The sequence below is a fragment of the Pseudopipra pipra genome, chromosome 3 (assembly GCF_036250125.1).
Source record: "Pseudopipra pipra isolate bDixPip1 chromosome 3, bDixPip1.hap1, whole genome shotgun sequence".
NCBI classification, from domain to species: domain Eukaryota; kingdom Metazoa; phylum Chordata; class Aves; order Passeriformes; family Pipridae; genus Pseudopipra; species Pseudopipra pipra.
This window is the reverse complement of record NC_087551.1, coordinates 18,417,042-18,438,247: the sequence shown is the minus strand read 5'-3', so window position 1 is coordinate 18,438,247 and position 21,206 is coordinate 18,417,042. Positions and strand designations below refer to the sequence as shown.

Sequence of the window (21,206 nt, the reverse complement as noted above, 5' to 3'; positions counted from 1 at the left end):
GAATGAAATACTTAATCAGATGGCTACCTTAGCATGCAAAGTAGTCTGTCTTACTTTAATATTGAAAAAGGTGCTTCGTTGCTTTGCTCAGAAACTCCATGGAAGTGGACAGAACTCAGTAGTTTCTCAGGGCTTAGGAATAAAGGAAGAATCAGCTTGATCTGTTAAAATTTTTATAGCTTGAAGTGGTTCATGAATAGCTTGTTCAAAAGGAGAACAAAGGTAGAATTATATGTTGTGGTACTGATGGCGATCTTTTCTTTGAATTTACTAGTTCTAAAAAGTCTTTCTGAAGACAGTGTTTAAAACAAAAGGTATGTGGGTAGATATTACATCCGTTGAAAATAAAGCATTTTATCTTTGATCATATTAAATGGAAGCTGCTGGACTGTCTGGAACAAAAGTTATTAATTCCCATGTCAGTGTTCACAAGGGGCACAGATACACCAAAGGGCCCAAGCCTATGTGTCTGTGTTGGGATTGCCCAGCTGCCGTGGGCACAAGTCAGCTCGCATCTCTGTTTGGAACGTGTCTGCCTTGTGCATAAATGTGTGGTTTCCTTTATAAAGTGATTTGAAACAGCTACTAAAAATTACGTGTTGGTATCTCAATTGCTGCAGGTGTTATGGGCCTAAAGCCAAAGGATGGTGGGTCTGTCTTCTTGAAGGGCTAGATGTTTGCAGTATCTCCATGCTTTATTTTCAGTAATTCCAGTAGACAGTAACTTTGATCAGCGTACAGCATTTCAAGTGGTGATTTGGATGTGTGAAACTAATTTAGAAACAGAAATGTAACAGCATTGCCGTGCAGCCTATCTCTTACGTGAGTGAACATGAAAATAAGCAGCCAGAAATTCCTAAAATGCTGCCAGACACCTCGAGAGGAGCTTTCTCTGCCCTGATGTCCAGGTCTCTCTCTGTCCACTGAGGTCTGAAGTTGCCTACAGCGCAAGGAAAAAACAGGCTGTTCAAACACAGCGGTATTTCATGTAACTAATATGTCTCTTCAGACCGAAATGAAGTTCAGCCAGCCACTTGAATTTACTCTCTGTGCTCAGCAGAAAGTTCTCCATGGGCTTGACTTGCCTGGGCCAGGGGAGGGGGTGCCCATCAGGAATGTATGGAATTGGAGGCTGGAAAAAATATGCTTGTCAAGCAGCATATTCTCCTGTTCTGAGTGGTTATCTAAATGAAAGTGATTTCCCAGGGCATCTGGCTCGGCACATGATCTAGAACAAATAGCAGAGGATTAATTTTCATCTCACAAGTAAAGGATTTAGCTCTGTCTACGGGAGATGCTGTGCGGGGGGCTGCCAGGGGTAGCATTCCTGTCATCAAAGCACTTTCTGCTCAGAATTAGCATTCAGGCAATTAAATGGCTCAGCTGGCTGGGCAGGCTTAGAGCTTTAAGCACTCAGCAAAGGTATGAGGGAAGAAAATGGGTTAGAAACTTCCTTGTTTATCTGCCTTAATCTGTATGTTGTGTCTTTCTGCAAAGTTCAGTGTGTGTAATGCAAACCTTGCAATTTGGACTTGGAATGTTGTTGACTAAATTTGGTATTAAAAAGGTGACATTAAGTTAGCCAAAAAGCTGTTGTGATCAACTGTTTCTGGTTTTTAAGGAGGTGTTGATTTATTCTTATAAGTAGTACATAATTAGTGTTCTTTCTTTTTCTTTCTCCTCCTCCCTCACCTAGCCCATCTAAATCTAATTTGGGTAACAAACTCCTATCTGAGTGTGATGTTTGACTTTTCATGTTATTTAGCAAAATAATGATCTCCAAGTTATTTTAATATTTTAATAAAATAAGATTATAGTTAAGACAGGAGAAATTGGCTGCTGTGAGGACCTCACGCAAGTTTTCATCTTGAGCCACGGTCACTTTTCCAGTGTTAATAGTTCTCATTTATTTACATTTTGCTTGAAAAAGATGAAACTTTAGAAGAAAATCTTTTAATATCCTTTATTTACAGCACAGTATATTTCTTTGCTGCCTTTAGAATACATGTCTCTCGGAAGCAAGAGCTTCTCCATCAGCAGTAATTCAATCTTGGGATTATTTTTTTGTAAACTTGGGAAAAACATGTGGTTGTATCCTATCTTTTTGGTATTCATAACGCTCCTGCTAAAGGCCTAGTGTAGTATTCAGAAATTCTGGTATGTCTGCTGAAGTGGCTTGATTTATTTAAATAAGGTATTTCAAAAGAATGTCTTTGAAAACATGAATATACCTCATTTTCAATAGAAATTGGAGATAGGAAAGAAGGTTATTGAAGCCAGCACATAAATGATTATTAAACAATCTCTGCTGTGTGGTCCTGTCTCCTGCAGGTTTTCAAAGCACACAGGCAAATTGCAGTGCAAGGTGTGGATGATTACACAGTTCATACCAAAATCTCTTTTTATAAATAGTGGCTATAACTTAGCCTTGTGCAAAATGATCTTGTTCCTGTGCATCTCAACCATTACTTGTTAGCTGTGTCACAGCTGTGACACTGTCAAATTCATAGACTGTCTATTCATTTGACTTACAGTTTGGTTTAAGCACTGAGAAATTTACACAACCTCACTCTTAACATTTTGTTGGACAAATTTAGGTCCTTCAAAACATCTCTTTCAATGTGGGTGTGACTCCTTTCTATTTCCCTGTGTTGTGAAAGACGAAGATGAGAGCAGAGCTTTACTCACTTTATTCTAAAGTTATTTCTGAGCATCTGAAAACCCTGCAGCTCTGTAAACCTGACTTTTTTTGTTTCATCAGGAGCATCACAGATCCATCGAGGCCTCGGAGCATGGCCATGAGCAACGTCAGTGACTCTGTGGTTCTGAGCAATGGCAGCATCTTGTCAAATGCCACTGGCACAGGTATTGTTGCAGCCAATGACGGAGACGCCACGGTCCAACAACTCCCATCCAAGGAAACACCAAGAACAAAACCAAGTCCAAATGGCTGCCTGCAGCTTAATGGTACAATCAAACCGTCCTTTCTGCCTTTAGACAACCAAAGAACTCAGCAGATGTTGTCGCAATGCTGCCACCCTTGTCCGTACCATCATTCTTTAAGTAGCCATACTAGCAAGCAAGAATGTAATTCAGTGGTTGGCAGCTCAGCACCATCTCCCATGACTTCGTGCTGCATGCAGCCACACACTGAGTATTCAGCATCTCTTTGCCAAAAACACACCCCCGTGTATCAACCTGCCTGTTGTCTTCAGCCCTCCCCGTCCTTCTGCCTTCACCATCAGTGGCCTGACCATTTCCAGCATCACCCTGTGCAGCAGCACATAGCCAGGATAAGGTAAGCAGATTGCAGCATTTTTTAGTTCTCAGTGTGGGTAACCTTTTCCATAATTGTTTCATTTTCTTACAAAAGTAGAGGATCTAAAAGGAAGATGAACCAAATTTCTTCCACAGTGATTTTTACAGGGTAGTCTTTGATGCATTACCAACTTTTTTTTTTTTCCCCGAAGAAATCAAGTTGGGAGACTAGTGTTGCAGGGCTGCGTGAATATTCCTGAAGTAAATTAATTCTTTCTGTGGGGGGGAAAAGGCTGTTTTTTCTTTTTCTTGGGGATTGTTTGAAAGCTCATTAGCTCTTTTACAAGACACAGTGTACACCTGTATTGTGTGAAAAAAAACAATACAGGAATAGCTAAGAATACACCAGAAGAACTGGTATGTTTGCATAGTCTAATCAAAACACACATTTCCTTAAGAAGATGCATGTAAAAAACACATTCAACAATTCTAATCATAATTGTACTGGGTGTTTTTTCTTTGTCAGGTCAGCAGGTTAAGTGTGTTGCCCCCATGCCTTCTTTTAGTGTATGTTACCTGCTAAACTTTGAAGTTGTGCTTGGATTGAGAAATTTTGGATTGTTCCAGGTTTTACCCCTTTCTATTCTACACTTCATACAAACTTGCCTCTTTATACTTGATAACTGTGGGGTTCCAGTGACAGTAGTCCCAGCTACAAGGAGCAGCAAACACAAGGAAAATCTTTTACAGCCTCCTAGTCCTGGGCAAAATCAGTCAATCCAAGGGGCAGTTTGTGAAAACCAAATTCCCTGTTGAAGAAAGACACTTCGAAGCTTTTAAGCAAGGTTATTTTTTTCTGAGTTGCAATTGGGCCAAAATGGGTGAATTTTTCTTGGAGTACTAAAAGCTAACCTTCTCCCTGTTCTCCAACATCTGCATCCTTGTTTGAAACTTTGAACTACAGGTATTTCTCAGTCAGTTATAATGATTCTGTCTTGATGAAATATATGAACTAATTTTAAACTTCTGAAAATATCAGACTGGGAAAAATATGTAATGTGGAAAAAGTCAAAGTGAATAAACCTTTTTTTCCTTAAGGTGAAAGCAGATGAAAATAAGGATGATAATACAAAGTGCAAGTCAGCTTTCTTCTGCCAGTTATTCCACTTACAAATGGAAAAAATCTTAGTTGTCGGAACTGCTTGCAATCAAACATGTTTTTTCCATGCCATGCTTGTTTAAATGTCAAGTAAAGATGAAAACTCTCATATAATTTTGTATGCAAAGGTATGCAGAAGGTTGAGCCATTACAGAATCAGTCAGTCATACTTTTCAAACTGTCAGAATGGATGCACTGATTTCACTGTTTTACTCCCTGTGCAGCAGGACTGTTAAACTTCATCTATGTTCCACAGTCTTGAGGAAGGGAAAAAATGCAATCCATAATCTGGGGTTTTGTTCTTAGCCTATAAATAAGGACAGTAAAAATTTCTTCTGGATATAGTAAAATAACATCTTCTGTAACATTTCACAAATACAAAGATTACTTGAATGTCTCTGATTGAACTCTTGAACTGAGATGTTTTGTTTTTTGTTTTTTTTCTTCTTGCACTTCCTTGCCATAGTACACATTTCTACATGAATGTACATAAATTATAGATGATGATTTGTTGTAAATGGTTTGTCTTACTGTTAGCAGTCAAAACAAGATGCTATCTGACCTTTAAGGCACCTATACTTATTTAACCAGCTATATGTGCTAACATACTCTGCATATCCCTATCAAATGATTGCTGTTTCATTTCTGGACTTGCTTCTAGCTAAGGTAATGGAGTGCTAAAAAGAATAGGTGATAAATGTGTATTCATTTTTTACATGCTCAGGTAACTTTCTGTACACAGAAGAGTAACACTTAGATGTATGATATTTTTATATAATCTTTGTTCCACACTCAAATTTTATTACAGTTTGAGCTTATAATCTGCACAACAGCTTATTCTCCACATATTTTTATTACAAGGCTCACTGGAAATTATCCAGCTTTGTAACACGTGCGCATTTTAGCAGGGTTGTTTAAAATACACATTCTCATACAATACTTCAATTAAATTCAGTGTGTCATCAAATTTAGTTAATAATATAATAATAAAATAATAAATTTAATTTTGGTTCTTTGTATTTTTAAAAAATGCATTCAAATATCGTTATAATTTTAAGAACAGGGGAAAGATGTGATTAGATAGATAGAGGGGGATGAACACTCTTTGCAAACTGTATCTCTGACACTTACGGTTCTGGGCAGGTAACCAATTGTTTCAGCACGACAGGTTTTGTCAGGTTTTGAAGCCCAAGGCTTAACATTTGTCAGTGACCTAATATTAAAGGAATGTGGCTCTTGTATATCATTGCAGATTGGAGTGTGTAAAGACAGATTGAAAAAATGCCAGGTTGAAAAAATGCCACAATTGTCCTATCCTCTTAAAGCTGGCTGGATCTGGAATTTTGTAGTTGGGTTCAGCTTTGAAGTTGAAACTAAATTATATGGAAACCTCATCTATACACCCTAACTTGAAAGTCTGGGCAGCTGGTAATCTTTTTAGATTGGTGAAAAAGTCTTGCAGCATGAAAGAAAATATTTTTATTGGTTTGCAACATGATTGTGGCAAAAAATTCTACTGTTAAAGTAAGTAAAATAGGTCAACTGTTAAGTTGTAATGATTCTGATTATTTTTATAAATTTTTCTGAGGTTAGAAGATCTTGAGTAAAGTTTTTTGTGTTATTTTGTAGTAGTTCATGAAAACATGTTCATACCTCTCTTTTTAGTGGGCATGTTATCTTGACCACAAAAACACTCTCTGGGAAGTTCTCACCGTCTCTCCCTAACAGAATGCAGTTGTCTGGGAATTTGGTTTGCTTTCTAACAAATAATTTCTAAACTTACCAGTTTGGAGCATTGTATGATTAGTGCTTTTCAGTACTGTTGGAAGATTTTTTTTTCTACCCTGCTCCTTTGGAGGACTCATGCTGAAGTATGAACCCTTTTTGCCAGAACACATTTGTATATCTCAGGAAACCTATGAAGCTTAGAGCCACTGGAAGGTGGGTAGTTATTTCCCCTCCTTTGCTGCCACCTGCTTCTGTAGTCATCAGCAACCTTCAAGGTGGAGCAGAAATGAGGAAAAAACAAATAAGGATGTCAATCTTAAGAAGTGGATAAAGCATGAAGACTGATTCATGACAACTGGAAGTTAGGAGTTAGGAGCCACCAGAGAAGTGTAAAACTATGCAGCCCAGCAGCATGTTTAGTGGGATGAAAGAAAGATAAAATAAATAACGAAGGGTTGCACACTTTAGGAGAACTAAACACTACAATAAAAAAAATAAACCCAGAAAATTCTTACAATCTTTCCTGGTATTTTCTGAAATCCATTCTTTGTATAGGAGTGTATGCATGTAAATAGGAGTGGAAGAGGAAGAATGTGCAGAGATTGTTCAGTAAGTTGTCTCAGGATTGTGGCAGGCATGGGGATAACAGTGATGTTGTCTCTGGTACCAAATTGGGTTGCTTCTCTCAGACTTTTATGGGAAATTTTTAATAGGAAAATGCCAGTTAAAAGCTACCTGTATCCTTCCTAATCTTGATATTCTTTTGGAATCTCTCTTTAATGATAAAATTTAGAAAGCTCAGGTCTGTGGACTCGGAGACAAAAGGTAGGGGAGAAGAGGTCGGGAAGCTGTGAAAGAACTGCTGGTGCTGCTGATAAGGAAAATGCTCCAGACTGCCAGTGTGTGTGGTGCTTGCACTTTTGCAGCATCAAACCAATAAATTCATACAAGTACTTTTTGCTCAGGGCAGATCTGCTTTATATCACCTACTGTTATTTACATTTCAAGACTATACTGTTAATGCTTTTGACTAAAGCAGATAAGTAAAGAGAACTGTTTCGGAAAAACATCTGAATTATCTGTGGTAGAAAAGACAGGATAAAAGGACATATGGGATGATCTCTCCACAATCATACAGTCATCTCTAGCGAGAACACGAAAAAAAAAAAATCTGTTTAAAGCCTCACAGAGTCATTAGTTTGGCTAAAATTTAAGACTTCGGGATAGATGTAAATTGCTCCTCATCCCCCACCAGCCTAGTTTGGAGTGTTTAGCTCCCAAAGCTTAGTTAGTTTAAATTGCTGTTTAGTTTTCGCTTGCTAGACTAATTTATATTCTAAAGAAGGCAAAAACCAGCGTCAGGAAACTGGTAAAGCATTCATACCTCCAGACTTACAGTACAGCTTTCTTTCAGTTAGATTTAAACCTTCTTTTGAACTGTTTTGGCATTGTGGATTTATGTGATGGTTCTGGGATTCTAGGTTCTGGTGTGTCTCAGAGTTCTGTGCCACACACTGTTTAAACAGCACTGCAGATATACTTGAATACTTACACTTCATTTAGTACTTTAAAAAGAAGATCTATAAAAATGAAAAAGCTGTGAAGTGAGGGTAGAACACTACAACTCCCTCTTACCCATTTTATATTTTCCTTCTAGTTATTTCACATAAAGATTAGAACCAGAAAAAAAAATCTCTTGTTTTTTCAAAAAGCAAGGGAATGTTTTCCAAATACCAATCTTAATAACAAGACTTTGTTATGAAACAGTTCCCTGCTTGATTCCAGGAAAAGGATAATTGTTATCTAGTACATTCTGCATGGCTTGCAGAGCTGATTATATGTATACGTGTGTACAAAATATTTTCAAATATTCTCATTTCAGCAACATTAACTGTTCACAACAACTCCTATATGGAGTTTTTTAAACAACCTATCCTATCTTAATATTTTCCATTTTGAAAGTTGTTAGCTTCTGCTTTTTTGATGCATTGAAAGATATTTTTGTTTTCACTTGTTATATGAAATTGGTACTAATGTCATTTGTACAAAATACGTATGCATATACTGTGTTAAAATGTTAATAAAAGAGACTTTCTGCTTTCCTCTAGGAAGACTAAAGACAGGTATATTTAAAAAAGCCCTTTAGGTCAGGTTTCTGAAGATCAGATTTCTGAAACGTTTTATCAAGCTTTAGCAAGTAAAAGGCACAAGCTGTCACCATCATTTCATTTGGTGTTCAGGATGTTGCAAATCTCTTGGTTCGTGCTGTAGATCTGGAGTTCCTGTATATTGCTGATTTGTACAGAAACAATACTAATTCTGGCTATATTCTCATTTAAGCCATTTATTCTATGCCAAAATAGGAGTTCTTCCCATAAGGAGGAGACTGGAGGCATATGGGAACCACAAACTGGATGCTTCCTTTTCTGTCACAGCATTAATAGCCCAGTGGATTACTTAGGGATTTTGATGTAGCTGAGAAAAAGGAAAGGGAATGTGAAGCCATCTCATGCATCTGAGTCCAAATTTGGGATTCTTTGTTGTGCACGTGTGGAGAAAGAGCTCTCCCTGTGACCAAATGAACTGATTCTTTTCTTTCTTGAAAATTATTTTTCATATCCATCCCATTTGAGCTGTGCTTTCTCATTTTCACACATTTTTATTTTAGTCTTTCATTATCCCATTATCATTATTTAAGGGGTTTATTCTGTTTTTATTAATTCATTTACTCTTCCCCTGATAACTAGTGTGCATTGCTGGCTGTGTAAACAACATGCTGCACTTTGTAGTGCTGAAAGCAAAGGGCTGACACACAGAGACCAGAATACAAATAAAAATGCCATTTGTAATTCAGTGGCTGAACAAATTAAAAATAGCATGCCTAGAAAAATATTAAGTGCACTTAAAAAAACCAACCCTCATTCGTTGGGCTGTCCAAGGGATCTTTACAGGCTTTTAATTTTACTAATTAGGCATTAGTATTTGTCTAGACTTCAGATTGCTTTGAATCAAGTATTTTTGCCATAGGAAAAAGATACTTAGAAGGTTCCTGCTCTGGTCTGAGTGCAGCTGAGTACCAGCCTGGCCATGTTTTGCTCTGCAGGCCCTGCTATTTACAGGCTCCACCTTCCATGTGTGGTTGAAGATGAATTTCCTGTGCCCTGTATCCTTCACCTTTCCTTGAACAAAAGAAGACCTCGCACATAACCAGCAATCTGCTGGGCCTTTGAACTCGTCTTCAGAAGATGTAAAGCTGATAATATGAGGGAAATCATCAAAAACATGGGGCCTTTCTTTTGTACTAAATTGACTGGAAAACCAGCATCAGCTGTGTTCACTCTTGAAAAGAACTAATAGGTGGAAATTTTGAGATTACTTTTAAAACTGAGCATTTGCATACATTTATTTAGGAAAAAAACCAACCATGGCAGAACAACCAAAATTATGGCAGTTTGTTGGAATGTTTTGACCATGTTTAGTTGTTCTCAAATACTTTTAATTCAGTTGGAGGTTGTAGTAAGGTTCAGATGTGAATGAAGACAACAGTAGACAACAAAGAGCAGAAGTCTAAACTATGTTTGGCCAGTGACCTGATTTTCAGCACTTAAAGAGATGGGGTTTGAAAGATTTGGGTATTTCTACTTAAAAGTTTTCAGTCTTCATTATGATGGGGGAAGGGACAGAATGAGAAGCATTGACTTTGAAAAGCTCTTTATGAGTTGCCATAATTGTCTCTGTCTCTAACTCCTTCCAAAACCACTTGTCCTTCCTCTCTGATATGTCGGTGTTGTCTGCATCTCCTAGTAAATAATAATAATTGATGTGAATGCTTTTAATTAGTCAGTGGTGCTTGAACAGCAAAAACAAAAACAAAATAAAAACCCAAACACAATGCAAGAGGGAAATACAGAGAGTGCCTGAGCAATTTGGCATTAATTTTGCTACACTAAGATTGCTGTGAGATTTCTTTGCAGGATATCTGCTGAATAAAGGAATCTGTAAAGCCTGGACTATCAATGCAAAATAGAAATGCAATGGTACCACTAACAGATCAGCAAAGGTGAGGGAAGTTATAGGTAGAAATCCTGATGATATTTCAGAGAGCCTGGCCCTTCTATTTGCAAATTAGGGTGTGTTTTGTTTTTTTTTTCTAATAAAATCATAAATAGATGAATGTACTGGACTAGAAGAGCTTACATGCATCACTTCTCCCACTTCTCCCATATTTTCTGTCGTGTTAACAGGATACCTTTCCGCAAAATTCATGCTTTACACTTTCAGTTTATAGACTGTTTAGTTTGTTCCATCAAATGGATGAACTTTTGCTAACTTTTTGCTGAATAGTTTTGATTACATTAAATCTCTTCTATAGCCTGTTTAATCTTACAGTGCTTTTTTGTTGTCTCAGCTGCAATACTGGAAACCTTAAATGTTCAGTGAATATTCCCTTTTTTTGCTTGCTTCTTACTAAGCATGCAAAACAAATTAATGTCAGGAGATACAGACGATAATGTCTCATTATGTATGTACAGGTTTTCATCAGTGCCAGTGTAAGCTGAAGAGCCTTCTTTGTGTAATTGCATACTAAAACCTTTTAAATCTTTTAATTGAGTTGAATATACACTTGTTTTATATCACTTAGAAGTTATGACATTCTAAGTGACTAAATTCACAGATGTTGGAACAGCAGTTCAACACTGAAATATATGTTTGAGGTGAAATACTTTACTAAATTTAGAACAAAGATGCTTAAGTAACAGTGTTTTCATTTGCTGCAAGAGATAACATATGCAGAAAGATAAAAACTATTGTTTGTACCCATAGTAAGGTGAATAATTTGGAGAAATTTTAAGTGCTTTCAGTCTATCTTCAAGCACGCTCTCTGGTCAAAAGAGGTTTTCTGAGAACAAAAATGAACCCCATGGTGACTTACATGCACAAATTCTTACATCTGCACAGGAAGGAAGACTAAAGCATGTACCAGTTGAGGTGTGATTTATGACAGTCTGAAGTCTCCCTACGCCAGAGTCAAACTTACATATGCTTAATGTCAGTCATTACTGCCTATAAGAGCATTCATTTCAGCCTTTGTGGAGAAGTACTGTGATAAAAATAGGCACCCTTGTACATCTCTTTCATTCTTCTTGGTATCATGGGATGGAGTTTTTCTTCTGTGTATATTGTGATTTCTTGGGTGACGTTAATTTCCTGTCTGTCAGAGAAATACAAGATGGGACCATGACCTTGTGTTGCTCCATTCAACTGGGAAGTGTAATAAAAACAGCTTTGAAATAAAATATTTCGAAGGAAGGAACTTTTTGCCAGTAAAAATGCTGAAAACTACTCTAGTCATCATTTAAATCCCAGAACATATCTATTAATTTCACTGTAATTACCAAGAAAAGAAAAAAGACTAATGATTTTATAGTTGTGAAGGATCTTGAAATAATATTAGTCTGCTCCAAATTAGCTGTTGGCTTGTTTTCAAATAATGATTCATGGTGGTATTTTACTAAGCTTTTTTTAATTGTCTTAAATAGTTCAGAACTTTTGTTTAATTTGCCAGGCAGTGCTATATGTGGTTCTGCCCTTAGTGTTTCAGAAGTTAAAGGAATATATATATATATAGCTTCAATTAAACCTTTTGAAGAAGTATATACTTTAAATTGTGTATAAACTATGCCATTTGAAGCTGGGACAATCCAGCTTCAGTATGTTTGATGGCAATTTTCTTATTGACAGTTTTGGAGAAGTGTTTAAAAGTGGCTACACTCATTGGAGAAAAGTTTAGGGAAAGAAGAATAAAAGAAAAGTGTTTATAGGATCTGTATTATTTGGCTCCTTGATATGCTGTCAGATTTTCCTACAGAGAAGATGGTTTAATTCCTGTTCAAGTAGATGCTATTAAGGAAAAGAGCCAGCTTTCCTAGTAATTGATAATATTTACTCAGTTTTTGAAGATGAAAGAGGGAATATGTTAAAAGTCAGTATTGCAAACATGAGTTTCTAAGGAATCTTGAACTGAAGACTTGGTAAGTAAATCCTGGGCTCCTGCATCTATATCTTCCATATGGAGCAGCAAGGAAAGGGAGAGGGGAAAAAAACCAACAACCCCCCCGAGCTTTGGAGATGATTATAGGAGCATTTCAATTTCAAGTCACCTGTATAATATAAATTTATAGCAGTTTTAATTTTAGCATGTAATAAATCATGCAGGGATAGAATAGAATAGAATAGACTATTTCATTTGGAAGAGACCTACAGGGATCATCTAGGCCAGCTGCCTAACCCATTCAGGTCTCACTGAGTTAAAGCATGTTATTGAGGCCATTGTCCAAATGCCTCTTGAGCGCTGACAGGTCTGGGACATCGACCACCTCTCTGGGAAGTCTGTTCCAGTGTTTGTCCACCTTCTCGGTAAAGAAATGTCCAATCTAAACCTCCCCGGCTCATCTTTGAACCATTCCCACACGTCCCATCATGGATCCTAGGGAGAAGAGATCCTCAAGAAGCTGGAGAGAGCAATGAGGTCGCTGCTCAGCCTCCTTTTCTCCAAACTAGACAAGCCCAAAGTCCTCAACCGCTCGTCGTAGGACATCACTCCCAGCCCTGTTGCTTGACTTCCAAATGAAAATTCACACATGCAGGATGTCAGTATGATTGCATTGACCTTTTGCCATCTCTGATGACTTGATGGAAACGTATTTTCCTGTTGTAATGTGACATGAGAAGTTTGTGAATGGGAGATACCTGTTACTTTTTCAGAGTGGGTTAATAAAGTTTAATATTGATTTCATAGCAGAGAGGAAATTAATGAAATGTTGGCTTAGTTAAGTATGTAGGGTCTGCCACACTCTGTAGGGTTTTACCCAGTGTGCATACTGTAGGTCAGAAAGCATACACGTCTATGCTTAAATTTAAATCAGAAATAGAGCAAGGATCACTCAGACAATGATTTTGTTGTTTTTAACATCTTCCTTACAGCTGCTTTCCTTGCAGAAAGGCAATGTTATTTGCTCATACTTGCTGTGAACACAGAACAGATGCTCAGTTGGAACTGAAGAGGTAGGTAAGAACACAAGAAAAGGAGACAAGAACCTTTATAAAGCTTGATATCTCAACTATAAAAATGTGAATTCACATCTGTAATACAGTTCCCAAATAGCATATTGATTTTTGGTTTGCATAGTTTCATTTTGCTTAATGTTATGCAAAAGAATAGTCTTAGCAGAAATAATTCATGTGTACAACATTAAGCAAAGCTGCAACATTGACATTTCATGCATTTTAATGGGATGAAATAGCAGTTAGTTTCAGATCATTTCACCCAGATAATCTAGAGATTAAAAAAATGAAATCCTTTTGGATTATTTTATGTGGAGGAAAAAAAAACCTGAAAATTCGTTACATTTCTCCTGCTTTCGGTAAAACCTTAAAAAAGCAACTTTTCAAAAAAATAAATTTTCTGTCATCTTTACAACAACCTTCTGCTATGGGTTGTCCTGTTCTTCCTTTAAAGATCTAAACAAGTAAAGCTAAATGCAGGCAAATAAAATGAACACTGCATGTTTAAAAAACAACTAGATAAAGTTCATGGTTAGAATCAAGGAAAACTACGCATCAGAGCAAGAAATTTAATTGGGAGTCTTGTAAAAAACTTTTTTGGCAACTTAATCCATAGGATTTGTTGTCTGAGTGACTGTAGTGATTGTTAAAATGATAAAGCACATAGGTGTTATATCTGATATAGCAGGAAAAGCTAGCTTCATATTTAAGAGCAATTCAGATTGTTCTCATGGGTCAATGACATTCTGAAAACATGCGGATTTTCTTCCTCTGCAGGGATTTAGTTTGTATTGTATGTTCTAATGGAGAATGTACAATATGATGCATATCTTGTTCTATCCTGTAGGGATTTAACTTATCCATGAGTGTAATAATGACAAAACCCTACCTTTTATCACTTCTGGTAACCAGATCTACCAACAAAGGGAATAATTTCCCTCTGGCAAAGTAAAGCATTGAGGTTAAACACCTCATAATCCTTGGACAGGAGAGTCTTTATATTTCTTTTTGGTTGTTTTTTCTTCAGTAAATACAGCTATTTATTGCAACTTAGCATTTTTGACTGAAGTGAATCTTTAAATGAAAAGCAAGAGTGCAAAATTGGTTTATCTAATATTGGCTTTTTAACGATTTTCTTTTTGTATCAGTATGTTTAGGCACCTGTGGTATACAAGGTGATTCAGAAAGAAGATAGATATAGTTACCATCCTAAAGAGTACACTATTTCACAAATATGCTATGTGTTTTTATGGGTGTGATATTATTTGTATCAAGAGAAATAATACATTCCTCTTAGAAATACCTACAGGAGGGAAAGTAGAATTAAGATTATGTGAGACTCTCAGTGTTTGTCTGAATTGCCAGAAGCTGAAGATGTTGCACATTTATTGCAATGTCTACAATTTTCATTTACTCTGGACCCTGTTTTGCTTAGAGCAGTTGTCACGATTGCTTCTGCTGCTGTTGTGTGTCTGCAGTACTGTCAGTGATTGCTTTACATGCCTCTGACACCTTTATGATAAATAGCTGTAATGTATACATTTATTTTCAAACTTCTGTGCAGCTCAGCTCCAAAACGAAGGAGACCAGCCACCTGACCAGTTTTCTTTGAATGATTGTTTGGAAAATTGGGCTTTTCCTAATCTGTCAAGTTGCTCTCAGGAACCATTTCCATACTACCCTTGAGCCTGGGTTTGAGCCCTGAAATTAAGGTTGGCTGTCACCGTTCATATCCAAACAACACTGAGCATGGATCTCAGCTGGATTTGCTAAGGGATGGCATTTATCGGCAGTCAGTACTTTCTCCATTAGAGACCAGTTCCTGCAATTAAATGGGAAAAGACTTTCTACCTTGCAAAGGTGTGTATCTTTTTGAGATGCTTCTAGTCCAGCCAGCTGGGGGTTTCTAATGAACTTCTTGATGGCAGGCAGTGCAATTAGTGCTGGTTCCAGCTGGGAGGTGGTACCAGGGCTGGAAGCTGAGTCAGCTGCAGCAAAACACCAGAGTCAGCTGGATATTATATATATTATATATGGAGAGCAGCTTTCTGCTTTCCTTAGCTGCTGTCTCCCAGGAATGAAACAGAGGACAAGCACCCATACTGAGTGTTTTAGATTTATCTGATGCTGTTAGTTGTTTCCTCACACCTTAAAATAGGGCACAGCAATCCCAGGCCATGCCTTTGTGCTGCCCCATGCCAGGGTGGTAACCCCACAGGCATTAATTTCAGCTTAAAGTCTAAGTGTCTTGTTGTTCCTCCAAGGAAAAAATGAGGAAAAATTCTCTATCCACTCTACATCTACCCACTGTGAAAGAGAAATTAATTACATCTAAGTGACATGAAGTAAATCAGAAATCAAATGTTTAGCCAGGTCAATATCCAGAATTGTAATAGGAATTTCAGGAAGGTGTTGTTTGGATAAGTTAGTATGAAGATATGATTTGGAATGTGTTGATGCCTTTTAACTGACTCTTAAAAAAAAAAAAGGTACTGTCAGTGTAAGCAGCAATGTTCCTTTTCAAAATCATATTAATATCTCTTTCAACCTGTTAGGTTATTGATAGCTGCTAACACTTTTTAAAAACTATGGTTGCTCCACAACAGCTAGAAAACTCTCTTCAAAGTATGCCTGTTTTCCTAATTTTCTGTTCATGGAAATGAATAGAAACCCTTCTGCAGGGTTTCTTGCACCCACTAAGGAAGCAGGAGGCATTGATTCCTTGTGGTGTGAGGCAAAGGGCTTACTTAAATTGATACCTGTTTCACGACTAAAGTTTGTGAAGAAACTGCAAAAGAATGTCTTGGAATGTCTAGATACTTTTATTGTCCTCTGATGTGTTCAGTCTTGTGTTTCCCTGAAATGCATTAGATTAATGAAGCACACTGCAAATGCAGTAAATCATCCATAATGTTAAATTCATTTTTAACAGTCCAGTGTTGAGGAACATGTTCATGAAATATTGCTCTGTGCTATGTAATGTCCAGGTGACATGAAAGTTATAGAACTAGGTTTAATAATACATAGGATTTCCACAATTTTCTATTGTGATTCTTGAAATTAAGACCAAACTTCCCTCTCTGATATACCAATCTATTAACTTCCATGTGAGAACTGATTCAGTGCTGTAACCAAAATGAGACATTGGCTTCATTGGGAACCTGAAATCAGGATATTGCCCTGTGGCACAGCGTGATCCCCTCTAGGAAGCTGTAGCACTAGTCATCATCTTTCTCAGAATGAAAAATATGTAAGGCAATGATATTTTTTATATGTGTGAACTGACCCTATTCAATTTGGTATGTACACAAAGGTACAAATGTTTTCTATTACCTCACTGTTCAAAATATTGGTAGAAACACGGAGGCTAAGTGCTAATTTAGTCTGAAAAGGTGAATATTAGAGCTGTAGCAGTCCAGTCCAAACCAGTGCCCTGATCCATCCCCCCAATACTCTGTTATTTCCTACAGTAAACTTGCTTATATTACAGCAACCCTTTTTAAAGGCACCACTGGTCCTTCTCACCATGTTGCACAGAAGGATGCTGGTCAACCGAAATACATTTCATATTGAGAAACACCTGGGGGTTTTAACCAATCTGTGTATCTTTTCTTTATGTATTTCTTAGTTGTATGATGCTCAGACAAAACTTGCTATTGGGAAAGAACAGGATGAAGCAAAGCATCTGTTGGGCAGGGGCTGACAGTCGCAGTAAATGATGGTAGAATAGAGCCTGTCCCTTTCTCCCCCTTTCCCTTTGCCCCCCTCTGTGCACAGTGTATTAGGTTTTAATCAGTGACTGCAGTTTATGTCAATAACTTGGTTGTGCTGGTCTGGTCACAAACAACTGTGATTGTCACTTTCTGCTGTCAGGCTTGTGAGAACTGGGTTCAGAGGTAATTTAATACACAGATCAACTTGGCTTTTGTCCCAGCAAAATAATGGAATTCAACATTTCTTTCTCATGAAAACCAATGAGAATTGGTTTTTGTCTGCACTTGTTTTTGGAGGTTAGTGGTGTTATTTAAACTGGCTCAATGAAAGTATAATACTTCAGAAATTAGATACGGCAGCATTAATTAAGTGGGAAAGATCTGTTTTTGCCATGCATTTCTGTATTTTAGAGCATAACTAAAGAATTTTTGGGGCATAGTTTTCAGGGATAACTTTTCCTATCTACCAATATAATAGAGTCATCACAACAGCTGCAAGGAATTGGTTACACTGCTGGAATTCACCCGGGTGTACACAGGTTTTTTCAATGCATGCTTTTCGAAACAAAACAGTTTGATAGCAGGTGTGACCTTTAACCCTCCCTAACTTTGAAGAACTTAATCATCATCATTTGTTCTACACTGAATATATTTTGCAGGTGGAGGAAACAGAGGGGAATGTAGTTTGGTTTTGATGGGAAAGGGGGAGGATAAGGAGTGGTTGTGTTGGTATTTTTACTCCTTTTGTGTAAACCAAATTAGGCAAAGTTATTTTTTGAAAGTTCTGTCTAAAACAAATTTTACATTCTGTTTAGAAAATCTGTTTTGCCAGATCTCAGTTACAGAGATGTATTTGAAAGACAGGGTAAAGCTTGAAAAGAGAGATTTAAAACATGCCTATCCACTAAGAATTTGCATACAGAAAGGGCTGGGAGGGCTGTGTAGAGTGAATATACAAGAAGATACATTGAGAAGATGTCAGCATCATCCCTGGAGTGTTATCAGTTACATGTTGGTCCTTTCCAATAACTTTGTCTTGCCAGCTTTGCGGGGACCTCAGATGAGATTCTGTACCTCTCTGTCTGAGCAAAGCCTTGAGTTGTCACAGAAACCTTTATACAAGTCAGCATAATTACAAAGCTTGTACTAGCTGTTGTCCTTGGGTGGCTGTTGCATGTGCCACACTGTTGTCTGGTGTTGTTGCTCATGACAGGGCCCATTATGACACAGATGAAAACAGGACTCACTGTCAGAAGTGACTGAGCATATTTGGAAATTCAGATCTTTACAAATAAAATCTAGAAATTCATGTTTGAACGACAGTAAATATGTCTGTTCATATTTCTCTCTCATCTGTAAACCCAAGAGTCTGTGCTGCAGTTACAAAAATCTGTTATACCCAACTCTGTAGCTTTACCCCCTTTTCCATGGATATGTGGAGGCACACGTTCAGTTTGTGCTCTGCATTGGTGCTGAATTACTGCATGAAAGGGCTTGTCTGTTCAAGCTTTTCTCTTCATACAACATCCTGTTACTGATAACGTCAGATTCAAGTTTAGTGAGTTCTGACTTCAGTACCTAGTTTCTTACAGTCCAGTCTAGCCTTAGTTGAGAAAAGCTGATTTTGTGGTTGAGGCTGTAGATCAGATGGCAAACAATCCCTTGAACCTGCCACAACATCTTTTCAGGCTCAGGCAACTTACTGTTGCAAAGCCGTTTCAGAACTCTGTTTGTTTGGGTTTCTGTACATTTTGGCTGCTGCTGAGTCTGTTGTTCTTGTAGTGGTACTGGAAGGTTTTGGCATCAGGTGAGAAATTGGGTATGGTCAGTACCTCTGAAGGTCAGATTTGTGCATCTTGGACTGGCAGTCTGAGGGTTGGTGACATTTCATAAATTTAATCTTCACTTTTGTGGCTGGATTTAACAAAGGATCTTTGTCTATACCTTTCCCTAATCCTCGAGTTACTGCAACTGCAGATTGGTTATTCTGCTTTTCTCCTGCTTTTCTCCAGCTTCCACATGGCTGCAAGGAGCAACTCTTACTACTGTGCAGTACCTACAGGCATGTCCCAGTTAACAGCTGCATAGGGTTGGAGCATTTCCAAACAACAGTGAATTACAGCTGATAGAGATTTGCTTTTATAGAATTCTTATTTTGTACAGCGGTTCTCAACTGCATTTCCATCACACTTTTGCTATCCTGTTATTTAGCAGTGCTTTGAATCTGTATCTGAAGTGGCCTGTTGCTGCATAAAGAGCTGGTTTGCATTGGATTGTACTTTTTGTTTGGTGTAACAGCATTGTGTTTCACAGGTTCAGATTTCTGTGGATTATTTCACCTTCACCTTACAGTTGCTCAGAGTTAGAGATAGATGGAGTCTGAGCAGTCCTCACACCTGGTGTGGGCATGGTTGCAGCTACCTTGAGATGATTATACCAGAGTGTTTTGGTTCTCTTGGATGAGGATTTCAACCCAATGTGTTGAATCTTGTACTTCGAAGGACAGCAAATTTATTTTCTGTGTACTAAATTAAGCTTTTCTGAAAATCTCTGAGGAGCCTGAGGTTTGAACTGTTATTCTGGTGGTGTGAAAGCATACAAATCTGTGCTTTTGGCAACCTCAGTGTAAAATTACTAAATGATCTGTTTTATGCAATAGCTGTTTCTTTATTCATTGCTTTCTGTACTTTTTTAAAGAAGTAATATTAAATATGTCTTTGGTGGTGAGACAAGTCCATAACTTAACTGAAGGCATAGTATGATTACATCTTTGGAGTGGTTGTACATTGCAGTTGTAGACAGGAAGTTCTTGAAAGGACTTGCAAATTCTTCATGGAAGTTTTTTATTTTAAGTGAAATAGATGTGAGACTTACTGATCCAGTAGCTAACAAAATGAAGTCCTCACTGAAGTGCTAGATAAGAATAATTTTCACTTGGGTTTGCTATCTCCTCATCAAAATAATGTTAGATTTTTAAGAAATAAGAAAAACATGCATAAAAATTATTTTAGAGAGGTACTCTTTGTCATTCTATTTCCTGTATTATGGCAAAACAGAATTTATGGCCAAAATAATTTTTCATAATGGAATTACAAAGGTCAATTAAGAAGGTTTGTGGATTGCAAAGTCAGAGCAGGGTGTTGTGATTGTCTGTTCCCATCATGTGCAAACTTTGTCACGATTTTCAATGGTACTGAATTTTTACCATGTTACTTTATTTGGTCTCATGTTGAAAACTGGAAAAGCCTCTGGAATAGTAATGCCAAAAATCAGCTGCATAAAATTCCACTTTTGAAAACCCAGCTGTCTGTAGCAGTAATTATTCTCTGAATTACTTGTTTGCAAAGACTCAATTGAATATGATTGTGGGCCTTTCAAAATAATTCGTATTCCAAAATATCTGATATTTAGCATTTATTTGCTTATCCATGTATGGGAAGAATTAAACAAATTGGTAGATGCATGCATATTTCATATATTTTCAATTACTCTCTTTTTTCCTCCTTCTAGGCCAGCCAGACCATTCAAGTTACCAAAAAGGTAAGGTCCAGTGCTGTCACACGTGAGGTTTGCAGAATGTTATTCCCCGCACAATGCAAGAATAAGGAATATTCAAAGAAAATAATAAACAATCAAATTAAAACAGATTTTAAAAGAAAAAGGTACTTCTTTATGCAGTGGGTAGTGAATTTCTGAAACTGCCATGGGAGACTGTGGAGGCAGATAGCATCAGCAAGGCCAAACAACATTTAGGAGAATTGATCTACAATGGGTCTCTAAATAAACACTGGAAGAAAGAGGCGGACAAGTTCTTTAACTTCCCTAATTGTAACACATCTGTGAATTCTGGAGGAGCAGGAAGGGGATAGAATGCAGAAGGTGGCCAAACTCAGGTGCTCTATTTATGGAAAGACAAGCAGGCTCTTCATTAATACTGGGCCAGAATTTAAAAACCTGTGCAGATTTCAATGCTTCTTGTTTTCATCTATTTAATGGCATTTTTATTCCAATCTGTACCATTCTCTTTGTGTGTATGTACACGAGCATGAAAACTCCATGCCTCGGTACTTTTTTGATTAAGGGCTACTCTAAGAAGTGGCTTGGGTGTATCATCAATAATGATAAATCAACCTGACAGACAGGTTCAGAAAATTTCATCATAATTGTTTTTTCTTCTTCTAAAACCAAAAGCCCCATGCAATCAGGAGCACTAGGTTTGGATTGTATATGCTCTGAAGAATGGCAGGGTCATAGAAAATAACAGAGCAACATATCTAAAGCTG

At 37.4% G+C, this 21,206-nt stretch overlaps 1 protein-coding gene across 4 annotated transcripts in view; it reads left to right on the top strand.

The window, feature by feature from the left end:
- DISP1 (dispatched RND transporter family member 1) overlaps positions 1 to 21,206 on the top strand; it is an 89,904-nt gene that overhangs the window by 52,525 nt on the left and 16,173 nt on the right. For 3 of the 4 annotated variants that reach the window (XM_064648127.1, XM_064648129.1, XM_064648128.1), the window contains exons 2-3: positions 2,762 to 3,298; positions 20,434 to 20,463. In XM_064648127.1, the coding sequence (XP_064504197.1) occupies positions 2,762 to 3,298; positions 20,434 to 20,463 (567 nt within the window). Of the gene's footprint in view, positions 1 to 2,761; positions 3,299 to 13,129; positions 13,211 to 20,433; positions 20,464 to 21,206 lie in introns of all 4 variants that reach the window. The other variant, XM_064648130.1, reaches the window with a different exon arrangement.